General features: G+C 30.9%; 1 protein-coding gene across 1 annotated transcript; it reads right to left on the bottom strand.

Moving 5' to 3' along the window:
• Nucleotides 1–7,384: 7,384 nt before the first annotated feature.
• On the bottom strand, nucleotides 7,385–12,138 carry LOC114402640 (putative uncharacterized protein DDB_G0267840). Its single transcript, XM_028365288.1, has 5 exons — nucleotides 11,779–12,138; nucleotides 9,136–9,963; nucleotides 8,259–8,444; nucleotides 7,988–8,110; nucleotides 7,385–7,839 (listed from the first exon to the last, which is right to left on the bottom strand). Exons 1-5 carry the CDS (start codon nucleotides 11,827–11,829, stop codon nucleotides 7,732–7,734), a joined length of 1,296 nt encoding a protein of 431 aa, XP_028221089.1. The 5' UTR covers nucleotides 11,830–12,138; the 3' UTR covers nucleotides 7,385–7,731.
• Between the last annotated feature and the right edge of the window lie 9,050 nt (nucleotides 12,139–21,188).

Here is a 21,188-nt window from a genome sequence, read left to right as displayed (position 1 = left end):
GGGTGGTATGTAGTTGTATCCTATTTCCTTTTGTCATATGTGCTTATTGACAAGTACCTTGTGCTGGTACACACGTATCCCTCACCATTTGATTACATTGATGTGTTTGGTATGTGGATTATAGTGCCATAAGCAACAATACTTATATTTTGTTGGTTATGTTATCCATGTGTGTGATTTAGTATATGTTTTTCTTACTTTGAATCTTTAAGTTGAAAATAATTATTGTTGATGACTATTTTTTAGAAAGATAAAAACAAAAATAATTTACACGTGGTTTTAGGCAAATAACATTAGACAGTTTTTTTTTGCAATATAATAGTTAGGTTGTCATGTGGCGAAAGTGGGTTGTTACATGTTTGGCCTTCGCCTTACCCATATCTCATATGGTTTAATTACTTTTGACAAAACACGATTAAGTGTGAAAGTAGCTATAAGTAATTCATATCCCCAGAAAGAGTTGTGGAGTTCTGACTAACTCATCATGGATCTATCATGTCCAACAAGGCTTAATTTCTCCTCTCAGACACACCATTCCATTGCAGTGTTTTGAGTGAAGTGTGTTGGGATATAATCCCACACTCTCTCAAATAGTCGTCAAACTCATAGCTTAAGTATTCACCACCACAATCTGATCGTATGGCCTTAATACTTTTGCCTAGTTGGTTATGTACATCATTCTTGAACTCATTGAACTTTTCAAAGGTTTCTGACTTGTGTTTCATAAGATACACAAATCCATATCTACTGAAGTCAATTTAAATGTGACAAATTAAGAGAAGCCACCTCTAACAGGTCGATTCAGGGGTCCACACACATAACTATATATTAGGTCTAAAAGATTACTAGCCTTCTCACCTTGACTAGTGAATGGGGCCTTAGTCATCTGTACGAACAGACAAGATTTGCACACCTCAATTGATTCAAAATCAAATGAGTCTAAGAGTCCATCTTTATGGAGCTTGGAGATGCGTATCTCGTCTATATGGCCTAAATGACAATGCCAAAGGTATGCAGGGTTCAAACTAATTGGTTTAACCCTTTTCGCATTTATGTTATAGATGGGCATTTCGAGATCTTGAACATATAGTCCATCACGCATAGGCGCACTAACATAGAAAACATCATTGATATAAATAGAACAACATTTGTCCTTTATTAAAATATGAAAATCCTTCCTGCTCAGAATAAGCCCATACGACAAAGTCAAAATAAAAGATCCTACAACTAATGCAACAACTTTTGCTTCATTTCTTACTCGTAAGTCCATTTCTCCTTTGGTCAATTTTCTACTATCTTTTAATCCCTCTACATTTGTACAAATGTGAGAACCACATATGGTGTCTAATACCTATGACACTAATGTAGATAAATTAACCTCAATAACATAAATATCTAAAGTGGAAGTCTCACTTCCCATTTTCTTCTTGTACTCTTCTAGGTTCCTCTTATGCCTTGTTTTCTCTTGATAGAGCATCTAGAGGTGGACAATAATGTCGTATGCCTCCATGAACTCATGTTGTTTTTGCAACTTTGAATTCATGCAAGCAAGCATGAGACTTCCAACATCAATGGCATCATCCACGTGCTTCTAATAAGAATCTTTGTCACCCCTTAAGTAACCATAGGTGGCTTAGGAGTTTTCTCATTGAGCACATATATCTTACTTGTTTGAGGACAATCCTCAAGTTTCTATACCAATCTAGAAATTTATTTCTAGATAACTTGTCCATCTCAAGGACTGATCGCAATGACAATATGTTTGCAAACATGATAATTCTAAAACATTTAAGCATGTAGATTTGTAAGTATTACAATTTGTGACACATCTAATAAGGAATTTTATTAAATATGCTCCCATTATTTTATTCAAATCAATAACCCTCAATTATTGACTCGAAAAATCCCGCTGGAAAATTTTCTAGCGGGTCAAGATCCATATTTCACTTTATCCTGAGTCTGCTTTGACTGAGTGCAACTCATTTTCCAATTGCATCCCTATACAACTCTTGGAGAAATTGGGTGAATAACTCCTTATTCCAATTTATCTTATAAATTGATGCCTAACTCATGCCTCCAAGCCATCTCAATCCTATTGAAAGACTTGGTTAAGTCAAATCCAACAGACAATTGGATATTACAATTATCCCATCGTGCCTCACCAAGATTGATTAAGGTGCCTAACTTTGGCATGACCCACACTTATACAATCTTGGCCTTAATGATGCCATACATCGGGAAGACATTTAAAACCTAATATTAATTGAGGAGTTTTATTAAGTGATCTCACCGGCATTTGTATTAACATACAATGACGTCTCTCAACATACATGGGATACATCTCATACATAAGACATACAATTCATACATCATATATATAAAACATATAACACATTTCACACATTACATATGTAAAACATACAACCCATACATTTCATACATCGCTTATATAAAATATACTAGTCACGATGATATGGTTATGACACCTAAGAAATAAAATTAAATAACAACACGCAGACCATATTTAAAATTACAACTAATTACAATTCGCAGATCACCCAAAATAAATCACGACACACAGGCTACACCGATTAAGAGAATCAAACATGTAAAACATCCTTTTACATGTATGTTTAAATCATGCATGGCCACAGCTGTTGGTTGCATGGTCGTGCTCAACGCAAACATGTTGCAACATTCATGATGCATGATAATTTACAAAGCCAACATGATTATGTTGTGTTTGTAGAAAAAACTTTTTACCCAAAAACACAATAGATACACAAGAAACAAAATCCGAAAAGGGTTTGGAAAGCGCAAAAACATGTATAGGACCATTAAATCAAACATTTAACAATCATGATTTAGGAAACATATATATCAAGATAAATCATGCCAAACATGCTTTACACAAAAAGAAACCACCTAAGGACTCATGGTAATCATGTGAGCTATGCTCTGATTTCACTGTTGGAATTTCATGGTCTATAATTTTAAAATTTTCTAAGAGATCATGAGTGCAAATAACTAAGGGTTTGGAGGTTACCTTTTAGTGTGCTTTCAAAGAACAATGTTGCTTTTGATCACCAAGCGTTGAAAGTACAATGCCTCTACTTAGTCCACGTGAGCAACGATCGGAGCGGGATCTCGCTGCTAGTCGATGGTAGATGTGTAGGGATTTGGTGTGACACACTTTTCTCTCTCATTAGTGAATAATGAATTTTATGTAGTGCGTCAATTTCACCTCACCCATATATATAGGAGAGTGATTTTATCCAAATCCCAGTTAAATCTTATCTTTATCAAATCTTATTTGATTTAAATCTATAGATAATTAATTAAACCATATCTAATTAATTATCTCATCGGATTGTATCTTATTTATCTTATTTTATTAATTAACTATGAACTAAATTAAATCACATTAAGTTTATTTATCTGCTTTAATTGATTACTCCATGCGTGTGATCTTATAGGCTCCCACTAGACTAACAATAATGTTATCTTATAATATTTTAGAAAGTGATTGTCATCTAGCAATGCATCGCTGCCACCGAGCCTATGACAAAATCGGTGATTCGATTTCAACCATTTTCATCATGTAGCCTTTGTCCCTTCGTCCAAATGTCTTCATTGAAAACGAGACATAAGAGTGTCATCCTCATTAAGTCCGATCATCAGTTTCTCGATATCCAAGTGAACGCCTAAATACAAACGGGTCTAATATATCATATTGGCTCATTTTTTAGTGGTAATGCATATAGCGTGTCCCACTCTATCGAGGCCCATAGACATAAATCCTACTATGTAGAAGGGACGAATCCTATCTACATCACTCACATATCTCAATATGATTCATTGCAAGCCTAAGTACCATCTTTATGATCACCCTGTTATGGATGATGCTTGATAGCATTGAAGCCTACAACTCCTACATGTAATAATCGTAGTGATTTCAAGTCGAATGACTACTATCACCTTATGGTTGCAATGAGAAGCATTTATTGCACTTACATGACTATATTACTCCTAATATTTATACCTATGTGCTGACTTGATATCTCAAATCCATGACCTATGAGATGCGGTCATCACTCACATAATAGACTCGATGCATTATTGTCATCCTAGTTAACAATAGTACTTGAGTATAGATACTTTTAAAACAATGTTTCATTGTTCAATAAATCTCACAATCAAGTCCAGTTGATTTTCCATTGAATGAATCGCTTATTCTAAGGACATTAATACACTATATAATTAATAGCATAATATTTGACATGTCTCATGTATATACAAAATATATAAACCAAAGTCACAATACAAATATAGTCTGAAATGGATTGGCCACTAAGGCTAACTCCAACACCACCACCACCTCCGGTAACAAAGCATCGGTGACCTGCGAGAGTTGAAGGGTTGCACGATTGTTTGCATGTTGCGTTTAGTGTTGGGTTGCGGTGGTATGGAAAGAAATGACGCAGAGGGCATCGGTGACCTGCGAGAGTTGAAGGGTTGCACGATTGTTTGCATGTTGCGTTTAGTGTTGGGTTGCGGTGGTATGGAAAGAAATGACGCAGAGGTTGTGGGTGTCGTACGAAAAAGAAATGTTGAAAAGAACTCAATGATGTGGTCCATGATGGTTGAGTTTGGTAAACCAGATCTACCATTTTGGTAGAGAAGAGGGGAAATAGGTGAGGGAAGAGAAAAAGGTAAAAAGGCATAATGGGAAAGAAGAACAAAAAAGAAAAAATAAATGAAGAAAAATAGATAACCAATATCTCATCCATATATTTTTTTTTTATTAGTAGTGAATCTGATGACAGTCCATATAACTTCCGCACCGTGCGTAACATGTTTAACTTACGTACAGTAGACACTATCATAAAAGAATAGTCCCATAATATATATAAATCCCAAAATGTTTGGGGCCACCCTTGGCTCCTTAGAAGTTTTGCCCCTGGTTGGGAAGGCCAAGGAAAACACTTCCACGGATGTGGTTAAGGAAGAAAAGGTATCAAAGTTCTCATTATTTGAATGGATTTCAGAACAAGGGATAGGTAGATGCTGACAGAAGCATGGAGAGAATCAAATGAATGTTGCATGAAGTGGGGAGATTAGTGATAAAGACAAATGAATGTTACTGGAAGTGGGGAGATTAATGAATCATAGCTCTAGGGAAACTCTCTGTAGCTTTCTTGCAACACGATGGCAGGAAGTATTTTAGGGAACAACAAGGAATTTGGTGCTAATACTATGTGAGGGAATTTTCATGTATTTTTGGTTTTCTATAGAATGGTCACCACTTGGTTATCCTTTCGGTTGGAGAAACATGTTTGTAGGAACAAGACTATGGTCGGAAGTCCCACGGTCATGTTCTACATTATTCTTGATATTTTTTCTTAATTTTTTCATGCAATTTGGAGGTTTTAACCCCTAGAAATCACGGTGGTTTAAAATTTGTATTAAAAATCAAATGTTACGGTTAAAAGTTGTCACGAAGTGTGAATTTAATGTTGGTCGTTTGACACCCACTAATGCATATACGGATAAGGACTACAAATATGATTTTGTAGGACTGGAAAAATAATTTTTAATTTGAGGGACTAAAATAGGAATACCTTATATTTGAAAAACTAAAAAAATATTTAAGTCAAATAATAATTTTTATTTTGGATGTATTTATGCACATGTAATTAACATAATGACAATTTTTAACTGACACGATAATATTTAAAAATTATAAAAAATTAAAAATCTGTCTGCTAATAACTTTAAAATTTTCATATTCGATTTCTATCATATACTTCCCTGACAGGCTGAAACTTAAAATTGATTGAGGGAGACCCCAGATTGATGCATTCCAATCAAAACTGCCTAAATTCTGCAACAAATGGATGCATAGATTGAACGAATTTAGCAAGTATTGTTAAACTCATGCTATAGAAAATAGGTTTCTCCAACCTATAACTTGACCCAATTCGTGCTCTTTGATTCTTCATCGAAATGATTTTTTTTTTAAATGTTGCTTGCGTGAGACCAATCCGTTAAACAATTTTTGAAAATGTTGCTTGCAGAAAACATAAACTCAAAGCATAAATCAAAACAAACTAAATTTAGTAAAATTTACATGAAATATCTGATTCGTACACTTGCTTCAACAAAATTATTTGATTTTTGACTATGTTGATTGAAACACATGGGTAACAAAACCCCTAAATCAATCTTAAGATTCATGAAATTGTACGAGAAAAATCGACCACAAAAATTGTAAAGTTCTTTTGGAAAGGGTTTTTAATAATTTTTAATTACTATTATGTGGTTAAAAATTATCACTGTGATTATTACGTGTTAAATATTATTTTATGATGATTGTTAATTGTCGATATGTTAATTATTAACAACATTAATTTTAAACGGGCAGAATGATTAAATGAAACTAAATTTAAAAGATAAATAATTAAATTAAATCTAAACAATAACATAAAAGACTACACGTATCATTTAGCCAATATTTTATTGACCATAGAAAAAATATGAGATCAAATCACGTTATAATAAGTAATTAATGTATTAAAATTAAGATTGAATCATTTGATATTTGATTTTTAACGAAAATAATTTTTTTATTGAATTTTACTTATGATCGAATTCTGAATTAATTAAAAGTTCTTTCCCATAAAGAACTAAAGAAGTAAAATAAAAAAAAATCTCACATTCAATTATCCTCCCCGTGTAAGTAGAAATCATTTATCTCTTGAAAGCTATGTTCGACAATTAAATTATTTTGCATTGAAAAAAAAAGATAACTGTACTATTTAACGAATAAAGTATTCTACAAGTTTAGTGAGAATTTTGCCAAATATTCTAAAAGTTACCGAAATAGAAGTATAACTGTACCTTTCCATCCATTGTGGACCTCTTCTAATCTTTACTAGGCAAATGTCCAAACAAAAGAGTTCTGTTGTCACCAGGTTAGCGAATAAGAGTTGCAAGCTTAACCTAGTTTAGCGCTACTATAGGATTTAAGGTTTACCATCATTTTATTTTTAAGAAAATAAGGAAACATTCACGGTGTAAAATATATACCTCATCTAATTATAACTCATCATATATAATAATTTTGTTGATTTTTATAATAATCATTTTAAAAATTATACCAAAAATAATTTACGAGTAAATGATATTATTATTGTGTTACCATTATATTCTTATTTTAGTTGAACCAATAAATCAATACAACATCAATTTAGTCCATAACATTATAAACCTTTTTTAGCTTCAACAAGTAACAATCAATTTAATCCCATATTTAAGAAAAAAATAATTAGAGGATGTAAAATTACTTAAAAGCAACCCATCATCAAAAAAAAAAAAAAAAACCTTAAAAGCAAGTTCCTAAATATTTATAAAAGAAGCTACATCAATTGGTTACATCAGTCTTGGATGGGGGTAACTGGAAATTTTCTTGGTTAACACAACTCCATGTTCTGGTACAACTTAATGAAAAAGATAATATATATCTGCAAAAATGTATACAGTTTCCAATTTCTGTACGTTTCTAACTCACTTAACTTATTGGTATATTTATTTTGACCCCATTTATTCAGTTTACTCAAACCACTAAACCCGGATTTTAGAGAACCGGGATGGGAAAAGTGTCCTACCAAAATTAATCTACAGAAGCTAATTATATAAATAAGCTTTCACTAGTCAAACTAATAATTTAATTCAAATCAAGGACTGGATGGAATAGTTGCATTTGAAAGAGTTCACTCCGCTGATATGTGCAAAGATATCTGAGGAATCAACCATATCATCATCTTCTTTCACAATTATCTGCAAGTACAAAAAATGGAAGGAATATAACATCAAGGAATTATGCCATCAAATAATTGAAAAGGTAAAAGTGATCGGGAATTTTTTTGTATTTTAATTTTTAGACTAAGGCAAGTTGAACAACAGTATCCGATTAAGGGAATCTTACCTCTTCATCATCATCTTCATGATTGCTACTTCCTTGTTTATGGCTCTCTCCAAAGTCATCATTCTTTGCAAACCTTCCTCTAACCCGGGGCCGGCTATCCGCCAAAGTTTTGCGGCAAGCATACTGCATTTTTTTTATATAAAAAAAATTGCATCATTAGTTGAATTTTGAAAATATGCATAAGGCTTGGTTGATGCAGTAGATTGGAAATCATGTAAAACAGTATAAGATTTGAAATTTGTTTGTTAATGTTGGTGTTCAGATGTAGTACCTTGATTTTCTTGCTGAAATTTCTTTCGTTTCTCTTCTTCATGTATCTATGAATCTTTTCCTTCCTCTGCTCAACAGAGAGTTTTCCAACCTTCAAGGTAGAGTCCTCCAAGTGTGAGATTTCTGGTGCCAAAGTGGCAGAGCTTCCAGCCCCAGCTACAAGTTTCTGACTCTCATTACCAAGTGCCTGAGAGAGAAATTATAATTAAAGATCAATTTCTTACTTATTCAATAAAAACTGCACATTAACTTTATAGACTGTAGAAAGAGATATAACACTGCCACCCTTGAAGTGGGTCTTTCTATCTAATGATGCTACAGTTTATTATCCTTTTTTCTATTTTTCTTTTGGATGAAAGTGGTTCTTCCTTCTTGCTAGGCCAAATTTATAGTATTTTTTAATGCATGTGACTTTATAAATGGACTCATATCTTGTGCTACCTACTATTTGATGGTCATGGGGCACCTATGAGTTTATAGTTTAGAGATTTGTGGACCCTGAGCTTTCCCCCAAAAGTCCACCTCTGATAAAGCCTCTTCTATTTTAAAATAAAAACTTCACTGCTGCAAGGTATAGTAACCTTTGCAGCATTATTAAACTTCTTTTTCCTTATTCTGAACACATTGAACATTGGAACTGAAAATTTTCATTTAGTTTATTGACAGTCGACAGGAAAAATAAATAATAATGCAGTGTAAATTTTTTTTATATTATTATCAAATCACAAATTATCAAGTACATTAAATTATTAATTATTATAACAATTATTTTAAAATTTATATCAACAATGGTATCTGATTGATTGATAATGTAAAAACTTTTATACCAGACAATGAATGTCTATTAAACTCTAATTGGCTTGCGAAATTGCACATACCTGAAGGTCTGGGGAGTTAAACACCCTTTGAATTGAATCTGTACAATACATTCCACCATTTTCTCCCTGGTAGTCCAATTCATGTGCCTGCAGTTCAGACCCCAGTAGAATGTTCCCACCAAACAATCCAGAACTGTCAGCAGATAAGGCAGTGTTAAGGGAACCAGGAGGTGGCATGTACACTCCTATGCCAGGACTGAGATAAGAGCAAGAGGGTGATGAAGGGTTGAGAGGCACATAAGAAGGGATGGAAGATATGCAATCATCATCAAAAACAGATGGTAACGGAGCTCCAATAAGGGGTGCAATCACAGGATCTGTAGGGTAGTGAGAGAGGCCCGTCAAAATTGAACCTGCTGCTGTTGATAGTTGCACCTGTGGCTGAGCTGAAGGGAAATCAAACTGATCCTGCTGAGTTGAGATTGGGAGAAGTGGTGGAACGACAAAAGATGGAGATGATGAGAAGTCTATGGAGGCTGAGATGTCATTGTCAATTTCATCTTGAGTGTCAAAGAAGATAGAAAGATTATTGCCGTTCGTTGCGTTGTTGTTGTTGTTGTTGTTGTTGTTGTTGTTGTTGGTTGTGGTGCTGGTTGTGGTAGTGCTAGATGAGGTAGTGGTGACTATGTTGCTGCTATTGCTATTGATATTGAACTTATTGTTGTCTACTACATCTAAAGGTGGAGATATGGTTGTGGCATATGAGGACTTCTCTTCATGGCAACAATTTGAGCTGGAGGTAACCTCAGAATTTTGCAGTGTGTGTGGGAAGAAATCGGGGTCGCAAAGTTCGAAAATTCGAGCACTAATCGGGCCTGAAATCTCATCCTGCAATGAGTGGTGACATATAAGCATTGTGAACAACATGTTTACCATAAACTACTAAAACACAGCCTGAGAATAGTCTTAACAAAGCCTCTTCTTTATAAACAATCTAGGAAACGTGATTCTCTATAGTTTATTTTTTTTATTTTTTTCTTCATTATGATGGGTTTGAAATCTGAATCCAATTCCTCTTTTTGTTGATAGACATGAGTCTGATCTGATCACTTAGAACAGAAAAGAAATTCAAAAGCTAATATTCTCTAATCAATTGAAGCTTTGGCTTGTAGATGTAGTGGGCATTCAAAAGTGAAAGACATGCCAAATGATATAATAGTATCTGCCACAACACCCCCTTCCTTCTTTATCAAGAGGAAAACAATATAAATCGATGTGCAAAGGCCCCAACGAAGAATTCTACATATGACTGTGGTTGGTTGCATAGTCTAGTCAGTTTTGTCCATATTTGGTAATAGACTGAAGAGAAATTTTCCTAAAGGGTTTGCATTGTTGGGTTATTTATTGGTGAAAGTGATGTGCATCTATGCCTTCATGTGACAGGTAGGAGCCAAGGTAGCCAATGTTAGTATGAAATACAAGTATGCAAAAACAAACAAGGAACCTCATGCTATGTTATTTTTGTTCATTTTAAGTGGAAAATTTGAACTTAAATGGGAATTGAAAGCCACTTGAAGAGAACCCCATAATGCTATATATGCTATCCATATGAATTGTTTGTCACTAAGACCTCTTCTCCCTATCTAACTGAATAAAGAATATCAAAAATTAGCAAAGCTTACACAACAAGCCCCCAAAGAGATATATATATTCTACAAGAACCGAAAGCTATGTCTAAATTACTATCACGGAAATGTTACATCATTTTTACAACTTTGCCCCTTGGAAAATGACATTAAACATTTTGGTGGTAGGGCCCATTGGATGATAATAAATATCAAAAGAGTTGACAGCACGGTCACGGAGTCTTTGATTCCTTCCTATTGTTCGGTCAATAAAATTACGTTATGCTCTCCAACCATATAAATAGAGGAAAGAAAACGTTCCGTCCCACAAATAGTGAGCATGGCTTGTGGGTTTTCTAAGATGGCTAATAGCACTAGCAGCTTCCACTTAGCTCCAGGAATATAACCAAATAAGGGAAATATTGTTCAGGTTTCTCAGAGAACTAATTAGGATGAAATTAATTAACATGCCAACAAACATTAACAAAACCATATTCGTGATTCATGCATGGAAAGAATTAAAATGCAGGAATGGAGCAATTGATCGAATAATTCCTAGAGAAATTAGTAATAATTGGCCTCAAAATATAAGAAAGAGTACCCCAGAGAAAAACCATCAAAATTTCTACAATTCGTAAGAGCATGTTTGGTTTCACATCTCAGATGTGATTTCTTGAGTTTATTAGGAAGTTAATAGTCATAACTTTCATATCTCAGATGAGATTTTCTTACTTCTCAATGGGTTTTCAAACACGCTATTAATCCGTACATCAATTTTAGACTTCTTTTGTTCTTTTCTGGGGTCTCTTTCCTGTCTTTCTCTTCCCTCCCAAGGTTTACACACTCTTGGAGTGTGAAATCATTATTTTGAAAGAAAAAAACAAGCCCTTGATCCAAACAAACTTGTCAAGTTACACACGATCACAAAACCCAGAAGGAAACCATTTAGCTGTGGTCATAAATATTGCATGACACAAAGATACATACACACATACATATATAGCTTAGTTCCAATACATGCATTAACACTAAATATACATGATCGAGACATGAAATGTAACAAGCTTGAGGTGATTACAATGGGGAGTTGCTCAGCCGGTGTTGAGGGGTGGACAACATCCTGCAACATGGTGGTGATGAATCCTCTTTTGCACAGAATTAAGGAGGCAATGAAGGGTGAACCTCAAATATATATAAAACAAAATCTATGTACACACACTTAGAAAGAAGTGGAATTTGGTGTGGTCACAAACGTGTATATGTTCCTCAACTTGAAGGTGACTAAAAACAATAATATTGCATGCTTAGGAAATTAAAGCCTTAAAAAGGATTAATTTTTTTCTAAAAAAGAAAACAAATTAAAGACATCAAGAAGGTGACATAAAAAGAAAGTAGTAGAGAGAGAGAAGTTGTGTATGCTGTGTTGTGTTAGCTAAGATGATGGGGTGTATGAGGGTGTCAAAAACAGAGAAAGTTAGTTATGTGCATATATAGAGGAATTGATGAGGTTGTACGTAGAGTCGTCAAGCCTGGCACTCGCGGGTGTCAACGCGAGAGTGGCGTTTGGCCATTAATTCACCACTTTGGTGGGGTGTAGTGGAATTCAATTTTTGGGACATGTATTTTTATATGGATATGGATTATTATATATATGCCAAATGACATGGTTAATAACTAGTAACTAGGAGAAGAAATTGGGTTGACCAAGCCTTTTTATTCACAATTAAATGATGCCCTATGCCGCCTTATGTTAATGTTAGCATCCCATTAATTTGTTTTTGGCAAATTCACCTTTTTTTTTATTCCTTTTCTTCATTTGTTGGGGTGCATGGATGGATAAACATACGATTATAATGTGTAAGAATTTACATGGTATAAAAATAGGTTTTGTTCTGAGTTTAAGTCATTACAATTGTTTGGACATCGAAATTTACGGAAATGCATTTTTTTTACTAAGCTGGGTTTAATTTAGCTTATGTTATATTTAAAACGAGACATTTGAAATTTTACTCATACAATTTTGGGGAAAGAGTTTAATTTTGGAAGCATTCTTATGCACAGAAATACTAATAACACATCTTCCAACATATTCTTTAATTTTATCCCATTCTTTCTTATTATTGATTTGAAATTTATTAAAAAAATATAAAATTTTTGTAATTCTTATTTCATATTTAATTATTCATTCTCTTGATTTTGTAAAAGTATATGTTAAAAAAAATGTTTTTCAGTACTTCTAGATGCTTTTCTGTGATGGCATTACAAAACTTGTTCGACAAAGTCTGTCCATCATTGCTAATTTCATCGACAACCTTGACATAGACAACATCTATCACTCGAAAACAATGGTTATCAAAATTTTGAGGAGACTACATCATTCTCAATGTGCAAGATTTCGTCCCTAATATATTACATAATAGATCCAGATTTACTATTCCAATCAAATCAACTTGAATAATTAATAACTCAAAACAATCAGTTAAGAGCAAACCCTATAGACGGAAATAATGCTTGGAATCTAACGAAAATATAAAGTAGTCACAACAATAACACCAATTGACCAACAAAATCAACATCTTCTAATTGATGTTTATAGGAAAAGTTCATTATTAACGTGTCATCGGAACACGATAGAGAAACTGAAAGCTTGTTTGCTCCACAATCTACATAGTTGAAAGTATTGTATTTTAACATAAACCGTAAAAATAAACTTTCTTTCCTTCAAGGCATATATTTCTTTTTTATAACTCATCAACATCATCCGAGGAACAAAAAACAATTTTAAGTAGCCAAGTACAATGACACGCTTAAGTGCATATAATTAACACATGTACCCTTGCCAAGTACAATAATGACACAATCCAATCCTAAGTGCATACTAAGTTTGGAGCAATAATTTTTAGGAAATTTGCAAGCTAAATATATATCGTCAACCACATTTATTTGAATGTTATACAAAAGAAATTGTTACGGGAAAATTAGACACTATTAGTTTTAGGATGGTGGATTCAAAAAAATGGAAGACCTTCAATACTTAAACACAAATTTCGTGTATTTCTTGTCATATTTACTACTGTAAAATTGACCATCTCCTTTAACTCGGTTAAACAATAATTGATGAACAACATGAACAGGGGCCGACCTACAGCTTGTCTTAATTAGGGGTGAGAATAAGCTAAGCCGGCCTACAGGGGTCTACGACTTGGCCTACATAAAATCTGACCTGGGCTGACTTATTTAATTAAAATGTTAGGTTCAAACTTTTTTAAAAGCCTATTAAATTAAATAAACCAGACTTAGGCTTATTAGAAAGCCTTATAAGCCTGATAGACCGACCTATATATGTATATATACTTATATTATTTTTTGGGTACCAATTTATACTTATATTATTTTTTGGGTACAATTAATTTTTTTTTAAACTAACAGACTTTGGTTACACATTACTACTTCATAACTTCCATTTCTATAATCAAGTAAGACTTTGATTACAATTTAGGTGTGAGTCATGTGCTCATTTATATTCTTCATTATTTTTATTGGTTTTCCTACTCCTCCTCTTAACTAGACCCAATGGGGCGGGTCGAGTACGGGTATTGTCTTCCCAATCCCTTACCCCGACTCCTCAACATATCCCCATACCCGTACCCGATACCCGACGGGTTTGAGTTTATTGTCCCATCCCCATACCCGTCGGGTACCCGTCGGGTATCGGGTATCCCCAACCCCGTTCCACACACCATTTAGAAAAATATATTTTTTTTTTGTAAAAAAATATTAAAAATTTGATTCTAGAAAAAAATAAATTGATTGTTAAACATTTATTTTTAACTACTTATATATCAATAAATTTATTATAACGTGTGTGTCTACATAAATAGTTAAGAAAATAATATTAAATTATGTAAAAATTCTAAAATAAAATTAACTAGTAATAAAAATTATATGTCTTTTGATTAAATTATGCAAAAATACTAAAGATTTTAAGTGGCGGGGCGGGTTCGGGTTCGGGGTCGGGACGGGTCTAATAATCCCATACCCGTACCCGTACCCGTACCCGTACCCGACTTTTGGTTATCGGGGAAAACCGGAACCCGAACCCGAACCCATACCCGGTCAACTCGGATATTATCCGTCAAAGTCGGGACGGATTCGGACGGGTACCCACGGGTACGAGTTTTCTTGCCATGTCTACTCTTAACGTTTCCTTTTCCTTTAACTTTCCTATTATGTTCCTACTCCAGAGCAAAATAATATTAAATATTTAATGTGAAGAAGACTTTTAAAAAGGCTATTAGGTCAAACTAGACTTTTAAAAAAGTCAAGCCAAAATAAAAACCTTTGATACGCTATAGGTCAGGCTCAGGCCTAAAAAATTCATCGTAGGCTAGGCTCAGGCCTTTTAAAGCCTAGTCTGGCCTATTCCCACCCCTAGTCTTAATAAAATATTATGTAATGATAAAAAAATTAATATTAGGTAGTTATTTTTATTTAAGAAGTTTAATTAAGTATGTAAATAATATCATTTTATGTTTTAATAAAATATTATATTTTTTGCTTTTTCATGATAAAATATATGATATTATTTTGTTTTCTTTCAAATAGTTTTCCTTTTATAATATGTTATTATTATTATTATTATTATTATTATTATTATTATTATTATTATTATTATTATTATTATTATTATTATTATCTTAAAAGTTATAAATAACAGTAGTTTGTAATAAAATGATTTTATTAATCTTTGTCGGTGGGTCAAACTTACAAACACTATATATAAGATTAACAACTTAATTTTGAAATGCACCAAGAAACATTTCATCTTTTTACCACCATTTTTATATTCTAATTATTGACATGTGCGATGCACAGCGTAAACAATTTGTTTGTGTAGTTATAGAATGATTTTATATTAAATAATATAGTTGTATAATGGAAAAACATATTCAAGTTTTTTTTATTGAATTATTTGTTTTGACATATAATAAAAATATGTTTTTGATTCTTATAGATAAAAAAGTAATAAGAAAACATTATAAATATTGACAATATAATATAATATATATATATATATATATATATATATATTTAATACAAGTTTTTGTATGCATGAATTTCTTATGAAGCATCTTTTGAATGGTAACAAAATAAGAGCAGTATGTTTTTAATAGTAAAGATGTTTAAGTTTCAATCTTATTTTAGAGGAAATTAAGCTTAAATTATGCTAATCATTTAAAATTCAGCTTTTTAATCCATGCAGCTTTATTAAGATTATTTTTTGTTACATTTTTTTTTTGTAAATCAATTTAATAAATGATTTTAGTGAGATTAAAAATTATATTATATTTATTTATCAATTATGATCAAATTAAAAGATGACCCTTAAATAACTTCAAAATTCATTTAATTCAAATAGTAGCCATTATTAACAATATAATAAAATATTCTCCTATTATGACCTTTAATTTTTACAACACTCTCTAATTATTTATTTTAGTTTTTAACAATTAGAATAAAATCTTTTGAAATAATTAAATAAATATATCAAAGTTAATTATATTGTCTAAACACGTAATAAACATGATCAATATCATACAATGACACTACTAAAATTAAATTAAAATTGTGATAATAAACAATTATTCTCTTATTGCTTTCAAAGTTTTTAATTTCAATGTATATCAACTTAATAAAAATATAACAAATTTAATTATATTACCTAAAAATATTTCATATATTTATCACGCACTTTATTATAGTAAATTTTTATTTAAATTATGTCAATATATGATGAAATGATATTTCCTAATTATATATTCCAAAAACTTTGAAGACGTAATACTTAAATAAAATAATATTGCCTAGTCATACATTTTTCACATTAAAATATACAAAATTTTGAAGTAATTTATTTGTTAAAATAATTTTTGAAATTAATAAATAAATTAATGATTATGAATTAAATAATTAAATTTTCTTTAATAGTATTTAATCATACGTTAATAAGCCTTAATTATGAATTAAATGCTAAAGCTTAAATTAAATCATACAAATAAAAAGCAAAATTTTTGTAAAAAACAAATCCTATTAAAAATTTTATCATTAATAAATTTAATATTGGTGTTCTGATGATCAATTTTCTACTATGATTAATACCATTAATTAATTCCATTGGCTAATACCTTTTCATATGATGAGGTTTTTACAACAGTCTCTAATTATTTATTTTATTTTTTAATAATTAAAATAAAATCTTTTGAAATGATTAAATAGATATATCAAATTTTTTTATCATACGAAATTTGGGTAAATTTCAAGTGTATTTAGAAATGAAAACAAATTATATAAGTATATCAAATATATTGAATCTTATTATTTTTAAAACATCACCAAAATGCACAATAACATATGCACAATGATGCATAGAAAGGTGCACAAAATTATACAAACAATATAACAATTATAGCATAATCATCCAAATCAACATTCAATCCAATTGAGTTGTCTTCATTCAAGTCATTTGTAACACACAATTCGGTCCATTGTTTAATGATTGTAGTCTTTACAACACCCTTTTTCAACGAACATCACAAATGAAAACTCGATATTCATCGTTCATAACAATGACAAAGGTAGTTTTTCGATACTTCATAATTTGCTTAACCATATTTGTAGACAAATTTACAACAATAAAATTTAAAAAATATAAATAAAATATATATTAAAGAAGATTACACATAGACATAAAACATTATCATGTTATTCTTCGTTGTGTTAGTCTCATTCAAATTTACCATCGGATTAAAAAATTTCCAATGGAATTTAATCTGCTGATAAATTCTGTGGGAAAATTAAAATTTCCCAAAACAAAACAACTCAACCCTAGTCGCGTTAGTCACTCTAGTTTCTTCACTTTTGTATCCTCCTCCCCTATTTCTTCACGTTAGTCACAGAAGTTACAAGGATTGCACCTCGTCAAGGCTTTTGGTCTGTCACTCACTCACTACGTCTCAGTCACTCACTCACTCTGTCTCAACCACTCACTCACTCTGTCATGCCAGCATCGTTGTCACGGCCAAGCCTCTGTCATGGGCACATTTGCGTGTCCTCTGACCCTCATTCGCCCATCCTTTGTCGATCCCACATTTGTGCGTCACGGTCAGACATCCATTGTTCTAGAATTTGTGTTTCCGTCTTATGTTTTGAGGAGAGACGAAAGAAGGGAGAAAAACAAACTGAAACTTGTGGCTCCATTAATGCTCTAGTCATATTACCCACACAAATAACCTAGCGCAAGGTATATTATGGAAGCTATTTGTTTCTAATGTTATGGTATTTGTATGAACATGAAAATTCTGTGCTATAATAATATAGCATCCAGTCACAAGTATTTAGCTCATCATTCATGTCACAAACTGATAGGTCCTAATCACAAACTAACGATGGAATGTCTATTTGATTTCTAGAGCTATTTAGCCTTTAATAACTCGGCTAAGTAATTTTTATTGAGAACATGTTAGAAAGTTATTTTGCATGTGTTGGTTTTTAAGTTGGGTAGAATTGATTTTAATAAATATTTTTGAATTGTAGAAGGTAACTAGGTTGTGTGGAGGATTGATTGTGTTTAGCAACCGAGCATAGTTGTGTTGAAAGTCGTATTTTTAAGTACCTATTTTAAGAGTAATGCTAGTTGCACAATCTTCACAAATGTGGCACATAGAACGATCTTGTGGAATCATTTGGTTAGATATAGCCACAATTTAAGGATGCATTGGATGACCAATGCGTTTTTTAAAAGGTTGGGTAAAGATGAATGTGTTTGAGTATCCATTTATTAGTAAAAAAATCGTCTACTTGAGGTAAAATGCATTCTCTTTCACCATTATATTCAAGTACTCATTTGAACATTAAGTGCAAAATATAATATTAATATTCGTTTTATACAAAAATAGTTCAAAATTCAAATTTTATTCTTTTTCATAAATATATAATATAAATTTTATCTTTAATGTATATTTTTACATAAATTATAATTTCATAAAATGATAGTATTTTATTATCTTTTTAATATTTATATATATGATTTAATGAGAATATTTTTTTACCTATATTAAAATATTATTGTTAGAACAATGTTACACAATTATTGTTATAACAAGTGGCTTTTTTAAGGAATTAAATTATAAAAAAATATTATCAATAAATCACAAGCATTATTTTAAAAGATAAATATAATATATAAAATAAAAATAAAACTTATATAAATATACATATTTTAATTTATGTGAAAATAGAATTTAATATTATATATTATATTTTAAAAGATAATTTATAAGATTATAAAAATATAATAAATTAAAAAAAATTAATTTTGAACTATTTTCGTATAAAACTTATATTAATATTATACTTTGCATCATATATTCAAATGAGTACTTTGTAGTGGTAAAAGGGTGTTTTTATTTAAAACAAAACGTATAATTGAGCATTATAGATATCTCAATTTTTAATTACTCACGTTTTATTATTATTATTATTATTATTATTATTATTATTATTATTCATTGAAAAATAATTTAATTAACTAATTAAACTAAGCTGAAAATAAATATAAATAATATATTCAATAAAAATAAAAATAATTATAAACATTAAATACATTTTTTAGAAAACTATATCTTTAAGAAAAAATAGAATATATTTTTATTATTATTATTATTATTATTATTATATATACATTTTTTAATATATGAATAAAAGGAAACGTAAAACATACTTTACTTGATTAAAACTTCTTATTTTAAGTATTTATAATAGTATTTAAGGTTTGAATAAATTTAAGAAAATAATTAATTTAATTTTTAATTTAATTTATGTTAAATAATATTAGCCTATTGAAGTTTATTGTTTATTTATTTTTTAAGTAATAAGAATATGTAATAGCTATACCAAATGTATAAATTGAAAAAGAGTGTAAACATACTCTCGATCATTGCATTTCGGTGTGGTGGTGGCCTCCTGCACATGATTTTGTCAAATTAAATGTGGATGGAAGCTCTCTCGGAAATCCTGGTGCGTCGGGCTTCGGTGGAGTGCTGCGCGATTCTATTGGTCAGTGGATTATTGGTTTCTCGGGACATTGTGGATTTACTTCTAACCTTTATGCTAAGCTCTTGGCAATCTTGCATGGTCTTCAAATTGCCTGGAGTAGAGGTCTCAAGAAAATTATCTGAGTCTGATGCTTTGAACGCCTTGGATCTTGTTTTTGATGATAATCTCATGTCTCACATCCTTATCAATCTATCATCAACAATATTCTTCAGTTCAATCACTTTGATTGGGAGGTTGTACATGTCTTTAAGCATACTTATAGAGAAGGCAATAAAGTTACATATTGACTTGCTAAAAATGGAGCTTCAACCAGCCAGCATTTGCTCCTTTGGTCATCTTGCCCTCATCCTCTCACTCTGATGTTTGTTTGAGTGATGCTATGAGTATAGTAGAGTTAAGATAGTTTTGGCTCTTTGTGTTTTTCTATTATTTTCTCCTGTATAAAAAAATATGAATGCATAATTATTTAAATTTGAATGTTTATTTATTTATTTGGATATTATGTTAACTTATACTTGAATTTGTGTATTTATAATTAGTAATTTTTAAATATATTTATTTTAAAAATTCAATTTAATTATTTTAAATTTTAAAAGAAAAGTGAAGCAAACTCTCAAAACATATCAAGAAATGTTGGTCATGAGTAAACAATATAAAATGAATTATTAATAAAAAAATTCTTAATAAGATATAAAAAATAGCATATAAAAAATATAAGCTGGAGAGAAAAAATTGTAATTTTGTGCTTCAATTTTTTTTTATTCCTCAACAAAACATGATTTGTTGAATTTCGTACTCCCACGACATTTTCTATCCAATTTGATTTAAATGTTTCACGTGAAAGCTAACATTATACCTATAAATCATAATGTGAATAAGCATTCACATGCACAACATGAGACAATATAAAGATAACAAAAATGAAAAGGAAAAGAAAATAAAAACTAACCACACACTCATGATACTAATATTGTCAAACAAATCAATTACTGAAATGGTTAGAACAACAAATTAAATAAGTCTGAAACAATATGCCTATAACAATGGAAATTAAATATAAAGAAGTGTTTCAAGGTGAAAAACCTCTGTATTGATAAGTGTCATATTTTAGTTATTTTTGAAATTAAAAAGTTAGCATTTATCTTTTTATTGTAATAGTTTTCTTATAAACTACCCTTAAATCTAGTTATTTTATATATATATATATTATACATTTACTAATGTTTTTATTTAAATATGAAAGATTCATCCATGATTTTGTAGGTTTTAATGGTTGTTGGTTAGATCTAGAAACAAAGTCAAAAGGAAAGACAAAATGATCATTTTTCAAGATTTAAGACATCCATTCACCCAGGCTAGCAATCAACTCGCTTG

The sequence above is a fragment of the Glycine soja genome, chromosome 20 (assembly GCF_004193775.1).
Source record: "Glycine soja cultivar W05 chromosome 20, ASM419377v2, whole genome shotgun sequence".
NCBI lineage: Eukaryota > Viridiplantae > Streptophyta > Magnoliopsida > Fabales > Fabaceae > Glycine > Glycine soja.
The sequence above is the reverse complement of the archived record's forward strand: the minus strand, read 5'-3'. Positions and strand labels throughout refer to the sequence as shown.